Below are 20239 nucleotides of genomic sequence, written 5' to 3'. Positions count from 1 at the left end.
CCGGACCGGGGAAGTGTCCCCTGCATCCGCACGCGGACTCTCAACCACTGTGCCACCAGGGAAGCCCCAGATCTGCAATTTTATATCAAGCTCCCAAATCATTCTGAGATAGATGGTGCTCCAGACCATGACTTAAGAACTCTGCTCCAGAAGCTAACTGGAAACAGACTCTGAACAGAGAAGCCTACATCTCAGGCTCTGTTAGGAAAAGTCCAGAGGCCAGCACCTGGAGCCACTGATGACGTCCCTCACTAGGGCCAAGAGCCCCTTTGGGGCTGACTTCAATCTGCTCCACCTAAAAGGCACCACCTGTGTGGTTGCAGGTGCCCTCCCCCCACCTCACTTTATCAGCTGTGCTTCCCAGATGCATAAAAACAATTCAAGCTGTAAACAACAGCGAAACTTCATACCCCCTTTTCAGACCTGGCTCCGGTGTAGGGTTCTGAAGAGCAGAACATTAATGCCAGAAATACAACTCAGCGAATGCAACTTCAGGGCAGATGAGGTACATGGCACACGGAAGAAAGGAGGCAGGTGTGAAGTTGGTCACAGGGTTCGAATCTCAGCTGCATACCTTTGCAGAAGTTACCTCTCTGATACACGGGTTCCTGATTAGTAAGGTGGGGATAATAATTCTTATTTGCTCAAAGGTGCTGAGAGGATTAAGTGAGATAATGAACAACGGGTGCCCCACAATTGCCAGGCAAGGACAGATGCTTAATCAGCGTGAAACCCTTTCCACCCTGGCACTGCCAAGTAAAATGCCAGGTAAGTAAACATTTCCAAAGAGGACACCAACACAGAGCACCTTCTAAGAGAGTGGAGTCTGCTTTTATTTGCTCACTTGGCACCCCAGCAGGAATGCTCACTTCAGGAGACCAAGCTCCACAACATGTGGGCAAACACCACCAACGGGTTCTGGAACCCAAGCATCAGCTGATGGAGGCGGAGGGGACATGGGCTCTGGATCCTTAAGTCTGCGGCCTTTGGGACAGGGACGTGGGGGACCCTGTGCCAACCTGGTGGGGGCAGGGAGACCATCCTTCTCCAGAGAGGCTTACCTCTCCCGACAAGGACCCAGGAGGGACCTCTCACAAGAAGCTGGTCACAGCGGGGCTGTGCTCGGCACCATCTCCATGACCAGGCTGGGCTACACGGCCCATTCAGTTGTGTCTTCTGAGGCCCTCGTCTCAGGGACCCCACTGGGCTCGCGGCAGCTCATCTTGTCTAGCACGTCACAGGATCTCAAGAGTCAACGGGCCTGAGGGTTTTCCTGATCCAGTCACATCCCACTCAGTGCTCACCTGGCCTCAGCTGCGCCCCAGTGATGGGGAGGTCACTGTGACCTGTGGTGGCCCTTTTAGAGAAGTCTTTCTTCTACTCAACTAAAACCGTCTACTTGTAGCTGTGATCCGCTTGTCTTACTTGCCCCTCAGAGCCACGGAAGACACACGGTAACATTTTAGAGCTTTATAGACTGTCTCTATGTCTTGCCTGCATTGCCCCTTCCTCCTTCAACCGACCACACTGTAGCTGTGCTGCCTGCTGCTGTGTTTCTTGTTTCTGCCCAGTCTGCTTTCCATTAGGGAATCCCCCACCCTTCACTCCACAGGGAGGCTCGGCTGGGATGAAGCCAACCTGAGTGTGCAAGTGGCCACGTTTCTTCCCTGGCCGTGTGGAAAGTGGAACAGTTGGTGGCATGGCCTGAGCTCCTGGAACGCAAGCCCTGGCTACGTGAACCAGTATATTCCCCTTGTGGCTCAGCAGGCTGATTTGGGTTTCGGATACCTGCCAACAAAAGCATCCCACCTAATACACTCCTCAGCCACAGTTCTTGCAGCCCCTCATCACCTCTCCTTTGATTCCAGCCCTTCCCTCGTCTGGATCCTGAAGTGAAACGTCCATCTGGGAACTCTACACCCCAGCTGGGTCTGAGCAGAGCAGGCCCACTGCCTCCCTGATTTGGAGGGAGGCCTGTCTCTTGGAGGGAGGCCAAGGTGATATCAGCCTTTCTGAATGATGACTCACACACAACACAAACCCCAGCATCTTTTCCTACCCATGCTGCTGGTAAGCCAAGTGTCTCTCACCTGCTGGTGCTGTTATTGGGGGACTGGTTCTCTAAGAGGATCTTAGCAACTGAAGTAGCAGCTATAAGACCAGGGAAATTCTGGTATCAACACAGCTGTTTTTCAAGATGAACAGTGACAACTTCCAATCACTAGTTAATGTTTTGGTCACATACGGCTCCTAGCTGGTGAAAACACCCCAAGGATGCAACCTTGTCTCTATCACAGCATAAATACTTCCTGGCAGAAGGATCTCAGTTCAGCTCCACAAAAAACTTAATACCTTCGGGTCCACAGTAGTAGAAGCAGCATTGTAAGAGCGGCTGGGAAGCAGGGTGATTAAGAGCACCAGCTTCAGAGTCAGCGCTACTCCCAAGTACTGGCTCCCCCGTAACTACTAACATGGCCTTGGGAGAGTCATTTACTTCTTTGAGCCTCAGTCAGTGACAAAAAGATAACACCACCTCCCTTATAGGGCTACTGCCGCGGGTACATAATTTCACAGAAGTAAAACATGGTGACTGACACACATTTTACCCTCTATGGTTATTCCGCTTCTGTTGGCGGTCAGGACACAGACTCCCGGCTCTACTCTGCTATCCTATGCCTCAGTTTTTCTCTCTCCCTCTAAATCCCTTTTATTGAGCTCAAGCTCTACAATCTTTAAATAAAACCAAGCAGAGCTGGATCTTCTCTCCAGGACCAACTGTGAGGTCGGCTATCTCACACACACAGGAATCAGAAGACACCTATTTCCTGTTCCTCTGGCTCAAGCACTTTATGAAGTCCCCTCGCACCGTGCACCGAGCACGCTGAAGAGTGTTTTCTGGTACACCTGTGCTGCTGTGAGCCACGCCTCTCCCACAGGTCTAGGTACATCGTGGATGCTCTGCAAATACTTCTGTGTCACCTGCATGGCCCCGGGCATGGTGAGGCCAGGGAACAAGGACATGGTGGTACACAGGGCAGGTGGAGGCCGGGGGCTGCTCCAGGTCAGATGGGGGGGGTGGGCATGGTGGAAGGACCTACCCAGGTTCAGAGCGCCGGAGGGAGGGCTGGGCTGCACATCTGGCCCACACCACCACATCTGGGCACTGAGGCCTGACTACCATACTCACTCACTCATGCTCTACGTGACCTGAATACCACGTAGGCTAGAAAACGTCCTGGTTCTGAGAGAACCCTCCTTGTTTTGCTCATGTCTGAAAGCCAAGCCTGACTCTTCTTCACTGCACCTTCCTTCCTAAAGCCTAGAAAGACTCCGGAACCTGGACAATCTGTCCCCACGTTTCCAGCCACACCACCCTCACCCTGGCTCTCCCTGGCTCCCACAGTTCCCTTCCCTTTAATGTCAACCAACCTAAACCCTTGGCTCTGCAAGGCTCTGGACACACGCCACCTCCTCCAGAAGCCTTCCCAGCACTGCAGCCACAGTCATCCTCACTATCTCAGCTCTGATCACTGGGCCAGACAAATCTTTATACGCTCATTGCAAAAAAAGTCTGTGTTATTTCAGGACGCTTTCTTTCCCCGACCCAGAACATCTGGAAGTTTCTCAAGGCCAGAGAGTCTCGATTTTTCTCTCCCATCCCCCCAGCTTCTCCAGAGCTAGATACAGCACAAGTGCTCATTACCAGATACATTAAGTTAACTGAGGGATTCCTAATCAAAGGTGTTGATCTTGCCTCAGAGGGGGGAGGCCCCTCCTCTGCTGCCTTAGGACATAATGTTCATACCCCTGCTCCTACAAGGCTGGATGACAATCCCCAAGTTAAAAATATCTCAAGCCAGGTACACTGGGGACCGAGGGAGGCATGTCCCCCGCCGCAGTCACCTGGGTGTCCTCCCGCAGGGCCCTCTGCCCGCCCTCTCACACCCGCAGTTAATTAAAGGTCACATTCCTTCAGTCTTAAGTCATGGCTCAGGCATAAGAAGTGCTTTTCACAGTGGGAGCTTTCAGAGAGCTGTGGGAACAGAACAAAAGCAGCTCTCTTCCAGGCAGAATGCCTCTCGCTTCTCTAGCAGCTTTCCCAGCTCTGTCTGTGCTGTGGAGGCTGACTTAGAGCCTGAACGTCATCACCTATGGGGTGGGGCCCGACGTTCATCTCCTAAACACGGATGGGAGGGATGGGAGACGCCGGTACCCCTCAGAGCCACGTGATTCCATGTGGCCCTTGCTCCCCCCACTACAAAACCAGACAATCCACTGAACTGCTTGTGCCTGAAAACACATCAGTGGCGCCCTGTGAACCAAACCCATCCCAGCCCCACTGGAGGCTCTGAAGAAGCAACTGGTTATTATACGGAGGAACCCTGTGGTTCTAACCAAGGACAGGAAGAAAGCAAGAGCTCGTGCCCTCATTCTGTAAGCCAGAGACCTCACAGCAGAATTCACAAGAAACTGAGAAGAGCCCAGAGTCTGAGGCTACAAGAAATAAGACTCTTCTAAAAGGTACAAACTTCCAGTTATAAAATAAATAAATCATGAGGATGTAATGTACAGCATAGTGACTATAGTTAACAATACTGTATTGCATATTTGAATGCTGCTAAGAGAGTAGATCTTAAAAGTCCTCATCATAAGGAAAAAAAAAATTTGTAACCAAGAATGGTGATGGATGTTAATTAGCTTTGTGATCATTTCCCAATATATACAAATATCATTATGTTGTACACCTGGAACTAATACAATGTTATATGTCAATTATATTCAATTTAAAAATGAAATTTCCAAAAGCCACAGCAACCAAAGAAAAAAATCAAAAACCCCAAAACAAAAAATCCCCCTTCTGATTCAGACAGGAGACATCTTCATTTGAAACCCAGATTTGTAAGACCTGCAAGGCCTTTGGCTTTGGGGCTGGTCTCCAATGAGGCTGACACTCTCAGAAAGGTAAGTGTCCCAGGACAGCAAGACCCCTGAGGCCACTCACCTTGAGGTCCAGGTACTCCAGGTCTTTCTTCAGCTGGAGGTAGGTATCGTCAGCCTTCAAATGAAGCAGAGAGAGAAAAAAGCCAGTTATGAACACCCAAGGTGTCCACAACTCAGGGCTTCACGGGCGACTCATTTACACCTGTGCAGCTTCGGGGACAAGAGACCACAGCAGACCAACACATCCAGGCCACAGAGGAAGCACAAATGTCTCGGTGCAGCTCAGAGCTCTCTCAGCATAGTGGATCTCGCAGGTCCACCATGTGGGGAAAGCCAGCTTGTTCCCACCATTGGCTGGGGACAGTTTGAGGAGGAGGAGGGAGACAGCACACATCCCACCAGAGGACCAGGCCAGCAGAGCAGCTGAGGCGGAGGCGAGCTCCTGGGACAGAACTAGAGAGGCCTATCTGGAAGAGGACATGCCACGCTCCAAACCTTTGCACTGGGCCACTTCACATGCATGAAGGAAAATGACCCCCTGATGGGTGCGGATGGATGCCTGGAAGAGGCATGGAGATGACCTAGGTGACCCGGGGAGGTTCCCTTTTGACCTTGGGTTCTAGAACGATAAGCACCAGGAGCTGCAGAAAGTTTCCTGGGAGTTTTGGCTCCGTTTGCTGAGCATGGAGCCAAGGTGGCTGGGTCAGGAGCTAGATAAGGAAGGTCCAGGCAGACCTGTCTGCTTGTGTCATCTCTGACAGTCTGTTGAGTTCTTCAGTATAATTACCAGAAACAGTGAGAATAAGGAAAAGACCCTTTGATTTCCTAGAACTTGTGCTTCCTATGTAATGGATCACAGAAGCTAACTGTGAGGGAGAGGGGCTACGAAAGCTTAAGAAAAACAGTCCGGGCACTTTCTCAACCAACTAAGAGGCCTCTCAGCAAGCCAAAGCAAGCCAGGGCTAGGAAGGTGGTCCAGTTTAGAGCTCTGATGTAAAACAAACAAAAATAAATAATGCAAAACGTTCAGGCAGCGCTTTTAAGCATGAGAAGGCCTGAAGGAGCACTGCCAGGGACACCAGTGGTTTGCAAGATCTTACTTCTGTCTCTAAACTGTCTCCTTACCCATCCCTACTTCCTCAATCAGCCCAGTCCTGCAGTAAGAGGGACAGAGCAACGTTACTAAAAATCACCCAAATTCACAAATTAGGATTTTTGCATGTGCTCCCTTATATTCATTTTTCCAAATACATTTCCTATATCTCTCAGGTCCCACTAAAATAGGACAGGTAAGGATAGTGACAATTCCCTCAACCTCCTCATCTGTCCTCTGCCTACCTCTGTGCAGCTCAGGGGACCAGGCTCGTGTGGACCAGCATCTTCTTTAAGATGCTCGGGATGCCCAGGAGAACGACTGTCTGGCTACTCCTCGAGGAGCTTGCCTGCAACCCCTCATGTCTTGGAAACAGTTTAGAACACTGTGCCAGACAGGACCTGGAATCTGGCTCCAGCCTGCAGGCCACTAGCTGAGGGATCCTGGGCAAGTCACTTTCCCTAACCTCTCCCAGGCTACTGTGAAATTCACTGAGATAAGGGGTGTGAAGATGCTCTGACAGTCAGCAGGGCACTATCCAGATGAGAGGGCACCATGCCTTCTCCCTCCAGGCTGACACACACCTCTCAGCATCCCAACGAGGACCCAAGGTGGCAACAAGGATGACAGTTAGCACAGCCCTTGGACGTGACCACACACCAGCCTGGCAGTCATTACTCACAGGCAGAGAAGCCACAGTTCAGGTCCCTCACACCACATGCAGCCTCCTCCCCAGCAACAGGGGCGTGGGCCCCACGATGGCTGCACAGTGTCTGCCAGTAGCATCCAGTAGCAAACAGGCAGGAACAAGGGAGAGAGCCAGACAGCAGGACAGACTAGAGCACGGGCACGAGGGAGCACAGGCCAGCATGTCACTCCCCTGTCCCCGGGGCGGCCCCCAGCCCTGAGAGAGCCCACCGGCGCTGACCTGGCAGGTGGGAAAGGTCAGCTCGTGCTGCAGTAACTGGCTGATGGCGAAATTTCGCACCCTGGCCAACTTGGCCTGGTGCCGCCGTAACCGGGTGAGAAGCAGTGAGAGCTCCTCCAGCTGCAGGTGTGTAGACACATCATGAGGAAATGAGGCACCGCAGGAGCACGACGCTGTAATTACTCTTCGCCCCGGTGCCGGCACAGCATTGATGCGACACCATTAAGTAATTATTGCATTAATTCTGTCATTAGGACAAGTAAAGGCACCGGCAGAAAAGGGGCTGCAGGAAGTAGTTTTTATCAGGAAACAGCCACCAGCAGTGCAACCTCACCCAGACTTGAGTTTTGAAGACAGTGAACTAATCAAAGCAAAGACCAGGAAGAAAGGAGAGGAGCTAACCGGAGAAAAAGGCAGGTGGCTGGAAAATGCTGCAGACAAAATGCTGCCCAAAAGAGAATAAACACCACAGTCTCCTCCACTTCCCCCGCCACCCCCACCCCCACCCCCCGCTCTTCCGCTGACCTCAGGAGGTCCCAATGCCAGCGGGATGGGCCTGAGCAAGTCATTCGACCTCTGAGTCTCAGTTTCCTCATCTCTAAAATGGGGATTGCATCTGACTGGCTCAGGGGAGAACTCTGATGAGATTAGCCCTTTGAAAGCTGGATAAGATCAGTCGCCTGGAGGGGGAGAGGAGGTGCTGCTTACCGATTTTCCATGTAAACTGGGAGCACTGACAGTGTGGGTCATGTAACCCATGGAGGGCATGGAGCGTCGGTCCAGATGAGAGGAGTTCTGCAGAAGGGGAGACATGGTCACACGGAGAGCCGGGCGTGGAGGGGGGCGGGGGCCAGAGCCTCTGCCACTCACTACCAGGGCAGCCAACCACATGGCACGGCACCTCTCTCAGCCTCACTCTTCATCCGTCAAATTGGGATACACATCTTTCCCACCAGGTTATGACAATGACAAACTGTGAGAGCCCCTCCGGATTTAAAACTTAAGTCAGGTTATTATAAATAATTGAACTAGTTAAACACAGACATCTTTCCCTGCCTTCCAAGCTGCAAGGAAGCAGACTTCTAGTTGTGTGACCGTGTGCAAGTAACTTCATCCCTTAATGCCTAAGAGTTCTCACGTGTGAAATGGGCATACGGGTATCCCCTGCTTTACAGAAGTTCGCTTTATGCCACTTTGATTTTACAAAAGACCTACCTTTAGCACCTGATAACCGAAATCCAAAGGGGATTTTCACTTTCACAGAAAATGTAATTGCTTCTTCGCTTTATGCCACTTTGGCTTACTAAAGGTTTCATAGGTACACTCTACCTTCAGATAGCGGGGGAAACCTGAAACAATAGCACCTACCTCATAGGGGTGTTGTAAGAATTAAAGCCTTTAGCGCTACACCCAGCGCTAAAGTACAGTACTACGTAAGTGTTACCTATCGTTATCCTACATTGCTCAAGTTTGTGTTCAAACCACGTGAGGCTCCTAACGTCCTAATGCTGGGCCCCAGCAGCCTGGCAGGGCGTCCAGAGTCTCACCTTGGTGGTGTGGCCCCATGTCTTCCTGGGAGAACCGCTCAGTGAGATGTCCACACTCCTCCTCCGGTCCGGTGGCTTCACAGTGACCCTCTCTGCTGGCGTGTGTGGCCGCCGGGGTGGGAAGGCCCTCAGGGGTCCCGGGGGAGGGATGTCCGAGGGAGATGGAGGCACAGAGATGGAGCGGGGCACCTCTAGCATGCTCCTGCTTCGGCCCTGGTCGGTGAACTCTGGGGAACCGGCACAGATGGGCGCCGTGGGGCTGCCGTGCCGGAACTGCTGGCGTTGCTGCCACTCGTAGAGCTGCCACACCGTGCCATCCCGGTGTGCCCGGCGCTCCTCACTCGACATCTTCAGGTGGCTGGCTCGGTCCTGCGCGTACTTGTAGTCACTCGGCAGGTTGCGGGGAGGGGGCGAAGAGCCCCCCGAGGGGTGTCGGCTGCTCCTGGGAAGAGTCTGGTAGTTTTCTGGGTAGGACAGGGATTGGCTGGGACCGTGGTGAGGAAGGGTCTGGTCCAGGGGCAGGCTGAGGAGAAAGGAGAGGACAGGTAAGAGGACCAGCAAGGGGTCTGCTGGGCTTCTGGAAACACAGCTAGGCAAAGCCACAAAGCCAGGCACGTGAGAGAGCCCTGTATGAACCCCAAAGAACAATCAACGCAGACACCCAGGACTCAGTCACTTCTTCCCTTTGCACAGGATTCCTAAACCACTTTATCCATCAACCTTGGAGGGTCAACCCCCCTACCAGGCCGACTTGGCTGCCCCACTTCAAGTGCAGCATGATTAAACCTGCCTCTCTCTCTTGCCATCAGTCAGCTTTTCCATCAGGTGTGCATATCTCTAGGCGATGCCTCATGATTCTCCCGGTCACCAAGATGTTCCCCAGCACCAAGCCCTGGAGGTTCTTAAAGGAAGTGGCTGGCATCAGTTCCTTTCTTTCCCTATTACTTTAATCCAGATCCTGATTAACTACCTCTACCCAGACAACTCTGAGATCTTCCTAACTAGTTTCCATGCTGTACAGAGTCAACTGCTTGGATATAATCACTCCTGTGCTCCAAAACCATCAATGGCTCCCTAACGCCTATGAAATAAAATCTAACCCCCTTCTCCTGATACTCTCAGCTCTCTAGCACCTGACCTCAACCCACCTTCCTTTCCTGCTATTTTCTCACTGCTCCTCCTACCCGGGCCAGGATCAAATTGGGGCAAGTTGGCCGTCAAGGGTCCAACATTTAAGGAGGCACCCCCCTCTCAGGTGCATCCCTGCACTTGCTGGAGCCTGGTGTGAGGGCCTCACCCTAATCTTGCCTGGCCTCCTACACACTTGGACAACTTTCTGCAGTAGAAAAAGCAGAGGAAGTCTGACCTAGGGTTGAATCCACTGGCTGTGTGACCTTAGGCAGCTCACCTGACTGCTCTGAGCCTCAGCTTCCTTACCGATAACATGAGGACAGAGCTACCTGCCTCCTAAGGCTGCCCTGAAGAATACATGAGACAGGAAGAGAACACAGGCTCCTTGCCTGATACACAGGCAGTACCTTCACCAGTGGGTACTCCCTTCCCACTTCTCTCTCCTTACTCTCATCATACTGTTCCTCCTTCCCCTACCTGTATGGGCTCACCTTGCCCTACCACCAAATCTCACTCATTCTCCAGGTCACTGTCCCATGCCTCTTCCACAGAGGCCTTCTGCAATGCCACAACCCTCAGGGTTCCTGCCCTGCTCTGACCTAGTTACTGTACAGTCTGTAACTTTTCCAAGGTCCTGTATTGATGTAACCTTTTCTTACCCGTAAGCTGTCTCTTCCCCAGACAAGCTGTAAATCCTTGCTGGGCAGCAACTGTTTCTTACACTCTGCGGTGTTGTCCGCGGTCTGAGAAAGTGCTGACACATAACCAGCCCTTCAACAAATACTCCAGCACACAAAAGCCGGACAGGATGGTGAAAACTACTACCGACCAGCCATCTTATTTTCTGAAAGAAAAATTCAGCAAGGGCCAACTACAGTTTTATTAAGCTTTAAAAGTCTAACCTGAGAGGCAGCAGGATGTAAAACGGACAGGTTCTGGAGTCAGGCCTGGGCTGGAATCCTGACTCTGCCTTTACCTGTCAACTTTATCTAACAAATCTTTATACAGCGGCGCTCACCAGACCTTGTTCTAAGCTCGAAGTGTAGTCCAGCAGCATCAGCACCACCTGGGAGCTTGTCAGAAATGCAGGTTATCAGGCCCCACCTGAAATCAGGAACCCTGGGGGTGGGGCCCAGCCACCTGTGGTTTAACAAGCCCTCCAGGTGGTTGATGTTTGAGAAGTGCTGTTCTAATTGTTTTTTAACTCATTGTATCACCCTCCTTACTGTAAAATGGGGCTACTAAGAACCATTTAATAGATTGTTGTGAGGATTAAAAGTAGTTGTCATTCAAAAAATGGTGGCTTTCTTCTCCCTTTTTATCGTTATCTTTGCAATTACGGGAAGTAATTTTAAGATCTCTTCAGCTTGCCCAGCTTGTCTCCTTGCCACCAGGTGGCAGGGTTTGCTATGGATTTCCCAGAATCAGAGGGGAATGTGTCTCTGAGGAAGGGGCAGTGCCTGAACCCTCAAACAGCAGTGGTGGCAATGGCAGAAACCAGGCTGGGGGCTTACCCCGGGGAGTTCATGACTTTACTAACCATTGCTCATTCTGCCTGAAGCAAAATGCAAACGATGCGAAGCACGTCCCCAAAGACCCCAGTGCAATGGTGAGTCCTGGTGCCAGAGGCCAAACCACAGTAACCAACGGATGGTGGAGGGAGGGACACAGGAGGTGGGATTGTAAGACTAGGTAAAGGTCACCCTGGAGCAGGCAGAAACGCGCAGAGCAGCTCTGTCCTAAGAGCAGATCCATTTGCTGGCCCCCAACCCCAGCTTTATCCAAAAAAAGGCTCGAGGTCTCCTGCCCTCAAATCTCGCTGTACCATGGGGGGCTCCCTTTCCAAAAGGCACCTATATATTCTGATATAGCCCCTATAAAATGGTCATATCGAAACGTGAAATCAAGTTTTATAACCAATTACTTATGCAGCAGGCAGTCCTCACCTGAGCTTCCACATTGGTTGTGCAGGACTTCCACGTTTTACTCTGTTCCTCGTGGTAATGTTTGCATCCCTGACTCAACACCCACCCCTGCCATTTTATTTTACAAGTATGCATTACTTTAAACACCGGGGAAAAAATGGAAGGCTAGAATTTCGAAACAACCTCATAGAATGGGGTAAGATTCTAAGGATGTATCAGTCTGTCCTTGCAAACCATCATTCTAAAGGAGTTTAAAAAAGTGAAATATAAATATACATCTCCAAGCACTAAAAGAACAATTAGAAAGAATTCCCTGTGTGGTCTAGAGCCGAGAATATGAGATCATATTACAGTTCAAATAACCCTCCTTCCAATTTAGCACAGTCTCAATCATACACAGAGCAGGGATATCCCTCTTCTGTACTATCAACAGGAGGAGGTTCCTTTATTAAGCAGCCAGAACTACTTATTACTTGACTGTAAGAAATGACAAACACATCTTTAAGGAAAAAAATAAAGATAACTCTGATATGCAATATGCTACAAGGGAACAACCAGCTACAAGTGAACGATCAGATGTTGAGCACTCTGCTTACGCAGAGGCTGACGGCTTTCTTCTCAAAGGGTCGTCTTCAATCCCTCACGTTTACTTTTCAGCCCCCTGAGAACTATTTCTATCATTAGACTGAGATTCCTCTTACTGAGTGCTCAATGACCTCCAAGGCCAACAAACTGTTTTCATTTAGACCTAATGTCTCCCTGCCCCTTAGATAAGAAGGGCTCGAGCTCCCCCCTCACATCCTAGGGACAGTCCGACGCCTTCCCAACCACCTCTTATCTCCTTGCAGTTGACTTCTCATCCTTTAGCTCCCCATGTGCCCCCAGCCCTCATTATGTGTAGCAGAATAACGTAGGTCTGTGGGCTGCCAGAGTTATGTAGAGACATTTCACAACCACAACTTATAACTTACAACTTATACCAGCAGTGCAGCTTTGCAAACTCCTTTCTGCACCCCTGCCAAGAAGGGTTTCTCAATGGCCATGCCTTCCTTCTGGTTCCCTTTGGCCTTCCCCTCGCATTACTCTGCCTCCTGACTTAACTTCAAAATTCTAGTTCTATTAAGAAGGTCTACTCATCTAAGCCCATCAAGAAGCTCAGTGGAACCAAAGGCCTCTGCTACTGAGCAGGAGACCAGCAGAGAGACCCTGACATTCCAGATTCTCCTTCCGTGGTACCCAGCCTCCTTAGAAGGCACCACATCCAGGGAGCAGTCTCATGCTGCCCACTGGACTCCTTCCAAATGAAACTTCCCTCACCACACTCCGGTTTTCCTCCTCCATCTTCTGCTAGACTTCTTTATGCAGACTCTGCTTTTGCCCACCCCCTTGGACTGGAGATCCTCAGGGTTCTGCCTTTGGCCCTCTGCTATTGTTCTAAGCTAGTTATTCTCAACCCTGATTACATGCTAGAATCACCAGGGGTGGGGGTGGGGGGTTTGAAAACTCCTGATGTCCAGGCTGAAATTCGGATCATCAGAATCAGATTTTCCAGCATGGGACCCAGGCCTCAGTAAATGTCAAACCTCTCTCATATACTGGTATCACCTGGAGAGCTTTTAAAACAGACTGATGCCCTCACCTTGCCCCAGACCAAATAAGGCAAAATCTCTTGAGCAGGGCCTCAAATGACCAAATTGTGCGGCCACGATTAAGAACCACTGCTCTAAGCATTCAACCCTCAGTGATCTTGACTACTGCCAGGGCATCAGTTTCCACCTCCAGGGCAATGACTTCCAAATCTCTCCCTAAGCTGAACCCACATTCGCTATAACCTACGGCTTATCTCCACCTGGCCACTCCACAGGTACCACATTCCCCTTCAAGCTCATTTCTTTCTCCCATGCTCACATCTTGTGCACAGCGCCACATGCACCTATTAACCAAGTCAAACTTGAATGTTAACCTCAACTCCACCTGTGGCCCTCCTCACCTTCCAGCCGTGGATGAATCAGTTTCCCAAGCCCTATACCTACCCAATCTCAACGTCTACGTATCCCATCCAACCCCTCCTCACAATCCTCACCATCTTTACCGCTTTTGTTTAGGTCTTCTTCGCCTCCTACCCCAAATATGACCACCTCATACTTGGTCATGTTCTTTCCAGACTCTTCTCCATTTAACCATCTTCTCTATGGTCACCAGAGCAAGCAGTTAACCTAAAACAGTAGTTTTCAGAGATGATGTGGGGTGGGGAAACAGGGACACTTTTGGTGGGGTATAAACTCAAACAGCATTGTTGAAGGTCAATTTTGTAATATCAATCAAAATTAAAATCACATATATCCTTCGACCTAGTTATTCCACTTCAAGTAATTTGTTCTTCAAGTATACCTGCACTTGTTTGCAAAGACAATTAAGCACGGACATTCACTGCAGCATAGTTTGTAATAGCAAATGTTTATAACCAACCTAATTATCCATCAATAGGGAAATGGTATAAAGATCACTGTAGATGCATACAATGCAATACTCTGCACCATTTCAAATTAATAATATGTCTAAATGTGCTGATATAGATAGCCAAGATATCTTAAAATATCTATCGATATATTTATTGATATATTAAGTGGAATAAAGCAAGGTGAAGAACATGGATTTTTGTTTTGTTTTGTTTTTAATATAGTGGTTGGTCTTTGGGGAGTAGATCTAGGTTTCTGAAATAAAATAGGAGACACTTATTTTTCAGTATTTACCCATTGGTCTTATTTGGATTTTTTACCTTGTAAGTAGATTACTGATTATTTGAGGGTACTGAGCAAAGAGAGATTTACACATTTAGCTATGAATTTGGCGATGAATTAGTAATGGGTACAGAGAAAACTAAGCAAGCTATAAGCATGAAAATTATCAATACCAGAAAATAAAAAACTGTACCACAAATGAAATTTAATTATTGTATACTACATGGCCCAGCTGTGAATATTTATACTTCACATTATATAATAATGTAAAAACTGACTAGTGATCTAAACAAAAATTATGCTATAACTATATTATGAAGCTGGGATAAGGGTAAGTGTGTCTTTGGAAAGGAAAGGTAGAGGGGGGAATAAGAGACTTGAATCTTTATCACCTAGAGTAGAATGTTGATAGCTAACTAAAACTGAAAACTCAAGAAACAGCAGTATAAGTTATCTTATTTGGAAATATAGAGATAAATACATAAAACTACTAAAAGAATTGAAAGTGGTTGCCTCAAAGGTGGTGGAATCAGGAATAGGGATGGATGGGGTCATACTACTTAAATTCTTAAAACTATATACAGGTATTACTTTAATAAAAAAAAGTTTTTTAAACAAGGGGTAATTAAAACTGCCATTCTGGGCTTCCCTGGTGGCGCAGTGGTTGAGAGTCCGCCTGCCAATGCGGGGGACGCAGGTTTGTGCCCCGGTCTGGGGAAGATCCCACATGCCGCGGAGCGGCTGGGCCCGTGAGCCATGGCCGCTGGGCCTGCGCGTCCGGAGGCTGTGCTCCGCAACGGGAGAGGCTACAACAGTGAGAGGCCCACGTACTGCAAAAAAACCCCAAAAACCTGCCATTCTCATTTTGGGTGGGGTACATCAGAATAGCCTGGGAAATTTCTTCACCATATTCATGGACCTGCTGTGTGAGAACTGAGATGAGGTAAGGAATATCTATCTAGTCTGAAAAAATCTCCTGAGGCCTCTTCCCTGCCGACACCCTTCAAACCACCCTCCTAAATATTAGACACTATCATGCCATGCTCCTGTTTTAAGTCCATCAATGGCTTTCATGGGCCTTCAAGATTAAATCCAGACTCTTCAGTAGGAAATACAGGCTTATCAGGGCCAAACCCATGCCCTTTCTATCTGCTTCTATTTCTGGTTTCTCCTGCTTTTACCTGCCCTTGTCAGCCCCATACCGACTTCAGTTCCTAAGAGTTGCTATCAATACATATAAAAGGAAACAGCTAACTTATCACGAGTAGCTTCTCTCTGACACACTGTCTCCTCTACTGGATCCCCCTTCTGTTGCTAACATCCAAGTTGGGATACCACTTATGCACTGATTGCTCCCAATCAGCATGTCCAACCAAATGTCAAACCTCCACGCCACAATCCATATCCAAGTGCCTAACCTAACACCTCCCTCACTGGGGAGTTAATAGGTTTCTCAAACTTAAAAGTCCCCAAAATGGAAACCCCGATTTGCCCCCAAAACTTGTTCCTAAGCCTTCCCCATCTCAGCAACCACCCGGTTAAGTCAAAATTTAAGGGGTCATCCTTGTTCCTCTTCCCTTTCTCTCATCCTGCACATCCAATTCATTGACAAGCTTTTCTGTTTCAACCTCCAAAATGTACCTCAAATCTATTTCTTTCTATTTCCATTGGCACCATGCTGGACTACTGCAACAGCCTCTTCCCTAGGCTCTTCTTTGTGAATCAGATCACATCATTTACCTGTTTAAAACCTTCCAGTGGCTCTCCTTATTGCTTTTTCAAATAAAATCCAAATTCCTTACCTTGGACTATGAGGACCTGCACGATACAACCCCTGCCAGCTTTCCAATCTCACTCAGCAGTAAGGTCACTTAGAACTACCTCCTAGGAGGTCTACCTAGCCCAGCACCAAGAATAGCAGCTTCCCTCCTCTGTGTCCTTGGGCAGTAGCTATTTTCAATAAAACACAAAATCTGATCAAACAGAACTGACACCTGGTCTGTCCCAGGAGAGAATGGGAAGGTATCTTAGCTACAACACAAAGGGCCTTCCTTCTCCTAGTCTGACCCACAACAATGTCTACCAACTGCTTAGGGAGTTTCCATTAACTCCCAGTGAGTTCTCCACCATCTAACCTCACAATAGCCCACCTGGACCAGATTAAAGAAGTTACACAACCCACACATGCATACAACACCCACATATTCACAACAGCCCCACCCACCTAAAAAGAGGCCTAGCCTATTCCCCTTGGAGCACCACCACCTCCAGACCCCATAGTGGAAAGTGTGGGCCTCACAGCAGGGAGAATGGAGAGCAGCACTTGAAAGCATGTGTATCAGGCCTGTGGCAGACTTGGCCTGAGCTCTGACGCATTCACTGTGGCCCCTCCAGCCCTTGGCGGGTTTTCTGAATGCACCACGACTTTGCCATCTCGTCTCCAGTCTGGGGTTTGTTTTAGAAGCCTGAGGATGGGGCTTCCCTGGTGGCGCAGTGGTTGGGAGTCCGCCTGCCGATGCGGGGGACACGGGTTCGTGCCCTGGTCCGGGAGGATCCCACATGCTGGGGAGCGGCTGGGCCCGTGGGCCGTGGCCGCTGAGCCTGCGCGTCCGGAGCCTGTGCTCCGCAGCAGGAGAGACTACGGCAGTGAGAGGCCCGCGTACCGCAAAAATAAATAAATAAATAGAAGCCTGAGGATGGCGAGGGGGATTTGCTGTCTTCAAAGTGAAGACAACACACAGTGGCTTCTAAGGACAATGTGGAAGCTGAGTGACCCTGAATTCTTCACATTCATAAATGTGTCCTAATTAATCTAAAATTATAATAAAATACAGATAGTGCTTTGCAAATAGCAAGAGATGCATTCCCTCTAAATAATTAAAACCACTTCTTGAAGGAACGGGTATAATAAAGCTTAATGTCAACAGTGCCTGAGCACTTCTCTACGTGCCTGGAATTAAAAACGGATCTGTATTTACTCTAGCTGCTACAAATATTTCCCGGATGCAGAGAAGTAGCTAAGTAAGAGGAGAAGATCAGTTACTGTCTACATGCCGACAGGCTCAAGGCATGCTCCCTGGGGAATGGGAAACCCCTAACCCGATATAATCTCGTGTGCACTTGGGAGGCTCACGGACTGAGTCTAAACTCTGCCTTTGCCGCTTATCTGTGTGCCCTGGGCAGGTTCCCATACTTCTCCAAGCCCCAATTTCTTTGTTTATAAATTGAGGCTATCACCCCTCCTTGCAAGGCTGTTGCAGGGATTTATGGAGATAACAGAGGTAGAGTTCAAGGCCGGCATGTACCAGCATGTGCTGGGTAAGTGATAGCTACTCTTATGACATTTTTATGCTCATTAGCAGCAGCGATCCTGAGTCCACTACTGACCTCCTGCCGTCCGCCTTCTGGGTCTTTGCCCACTGCTCCACGTGCGCCAGGCTGCTCTTCCTCTGGCTGTGCTTCTCAGCGTTGGTCCTGGAAGGAAAGACCCGCTGGTACCCGCCAGTCCCGTTCTGCTCTCCTGGGCCAGATGTGCCAGGCAGCACACCGTTCCTCTCTGCCCTTTGGGGCTGAGCCTGCTGGCCTCTTGGGCCACAGGGTAAATCCACGAACAAGGCATCCTCTTCGGTGGGTGAGTATGGGGACCTGGCCTTGCTCCTGTCCCGCTTGCCCTCCAGTGGGTCCCTCTGGGAGCGGTACCGGTCTTCCTCCTGCTCCCGCCTCTCGAATCCAAAGGAATCCTCGCGTTTGCGATGAGAACAATCCCTTGCATGTCCGGGTCCCACGCGGCCACATTCTCGACAGGACTCTGTGTGGTTGGCCTGGGGGACCGCCTGCCGCTCCACCTTCTCCATGTCCCTGCAATGACAGCAGCACGTTCAGCCCCATCCAGACTGGAACCCCCAGCCGAGACTCCCCAAAGGATACACTTTACACTCCAATTACCTCCAGGCCTTTGCATGGGCTCTTCCCTCTGCCTGGAGCTCCTTTCATACCTATCCCCTTACTCTGCTGGCCTAACTTCTACTCCTCTGGGATCTGGCTTAAATGTCACCTCCTCCAGGAAGCCAACACACACACACACACGCACGCACGCACGCACGCACGCGCACACACACACACACACACACACACACACACACACACACACAGAGTCTAGATCAGGATCTCAGCTGACCCCACTATCACACTAATCACACTGGACCATAACTGCATGTTTACTCATCTAGCGCCCAAGTAGACTATGAGCTCCTTCAGGCCAGAGGCCCAACTGGCCATTCATCGTATGCCCAGAACTTCCATGAAATAACAGTATAGGAGCTCTATAAATACCAATGAACAAATAAACGGTACATGTGGTATTCTCATGCCTTTCCCTTTTGCTGTTTGTCCACCTGTCTGTCTGGGGCAGGTCAGCTTGGCTAGAAGGCTCCTGAGCCCAGGGTCTCTCCCACTGGCATCCAGCACAGCCCAAAGTACAATTAGCAGCATAATTAACATTCTTCCAAGATGGTGGGTAGAGAATTGGCACAGCAATCTCTTTATATGACTACTTTTGTATCTTGTCGGGGAACTGCTCAAACAGGAATGCAAGAACACTGACCTGACCACAATTCTCTGAAGTATTATTAGTCAGATTTCAGAGATAAGGAAACGGAGGCACAGAGAAGATAAATGACTTGCCCAAGACCATACTGCTGGGAAAGAGAGACACCAGGGCTTAATCCCAGGCAGACTGCAGAGCCCATGTGCTATAGCCACTGCTCTCTACTGCCTCTCCAAATGCATGTCCATGATTTGCACATATGCAGACCTGGAAACTACAAAGGAGAATGGGGTGGGGGTGACAGGGGAGGACGTGAACCGAGGCTAAAGAGCTTCTGGGGCATAGAGAAGAGCAGGTTTCTTTCATGGCCCATCTCGCACTGGAAGCTGCCTTTCTCCCCACCTCCTTGGGTCCTAGTTATGTCTGCCTCCTCATTACTTGATACCAGAGAGACAGCAGCAGCAGCTCTATAAGCTTAGCAGAGTTTAGACTGGGGAGGCAGGGGAACCCACTCCAGCCTAGCTCAGAAGGACCAGAAAAATTACCAGGGAACCTTGAATGGGCAGCTGGTCGACTTGTGCTCCTTGGTAAAAAGGTCCTGGTCTAGACATCCCTCACTCCTTGAAATGGCCAAGCCTGAAGGTTCTCCATTTCAACAGGAGAACGAACAACGGAAATGCTGCTGCATTTACATCTTGGTGGCCAGACCTCAGGCGTCCCTGCAACATATCTCAGAACCTCAGCTACCAATAATCAGCACTGATTCAGGGCAGATCAATCCAGTCAGGGAGCTGGTTAAAACGTCAGTGTAAAGTGAAAATCCAAACCCTAACACAGGTCTGCTTCTTAGTGTGTGCAGGCTGAACTGTTGGCCTTAACTTAGGCATGGAAACTGAGAAAAGCAATCTCACATCTCATGTCCATGTACTCATGACTTCTCCATAAAAACCCAAAGCTTTGTGGAGGGGGGAAGCTTGTTTGGACCTCCTTCTATCCATCACTAGGGGACATCTTCCCCCCCATCTCCCACCCCTTCTTCTAACAGTGTTTCAGTTTTCATTTGGGGATCACCCTCCCCACGCTCAGTCCTTGTGGTTTAAAAGGTGCTGCTGACTCTACAAGTCCCTGTGGAGCTGAGGATCCAAAGTCTCAGTGACTGGCTCAGAGGCTGACACATCACCCAATCCAGGCCAATCAGAGTTGGCTCTAGGACTCTGGTTGGAGCTGGTCTTGAGCTGCTACGACTACATGGGAAGCAGGTACTTGAGAGTGAAACCAACACCAAGAAAAGCAGACGGAGAGAAATAGAATCTTAAAGACTTGGCCTGAACTAGATTTAGCCACACCTAAACCAGATACATCCTTGGACTTCTTGGTTGTGCATCAA

The 20239-nt window shown here is 49.6% G+C and overlaps 1 protein-coding gene across 11 annotated transcripts in view; it reads right to left on the bottom strand.

Moving 5' to 3' along the window:
- PLEKHA7 (pleckstrin homology domain containing A7) overlaps nt 1-20239 on the bottom strand; it is a 210450-nt gene that overhangs the window by 30498 nt on the left and 159713 nt on the right. For 10 of the 11 annotated variants that reach the window (XM_049714293.1, XM_049714292.1, XM_004285520.3 and 7 more), the window contains 4 exons: nt 17694-18164; nt 8510-9032; nt 7671-7757; nt 5003-5056 (listed from right to left, as the gene is read on the bottom strand). In XM_049714293.1, the coding sequence (XP_049570250.1) occupies nt 5003-5056; nt 7671-7757; nt 8510-9032; nt 17694-18164 (1135 nt within the window). The remainder of the gene's footprint in view (nt 1-5002; nt 5057-7670; nt 7758-8509; nt 9033-17693; nt 18165-20239) is intronic. The other variant, XM_049714297.1, reaches the window with a different exon arrangement.

This window comes from Orcinus orca, chromosome 8 (assembly GCF_937001465.1).
Source record: "Orcinus orca chromosome 8, mOrcOrc1.1, whole genome shotgun sequence".
NCBI classification, from domain to species: Eukaryota; Metazoa; Chordata; class Mammalia; order Artiodactyla; family Delphinidae; genus Orcinus; species Orcinus orca.
Note: the sequence above shows the minus strand (reverse complement) of the source record. Positions and strands in the feature narration are given on the sequence as shown.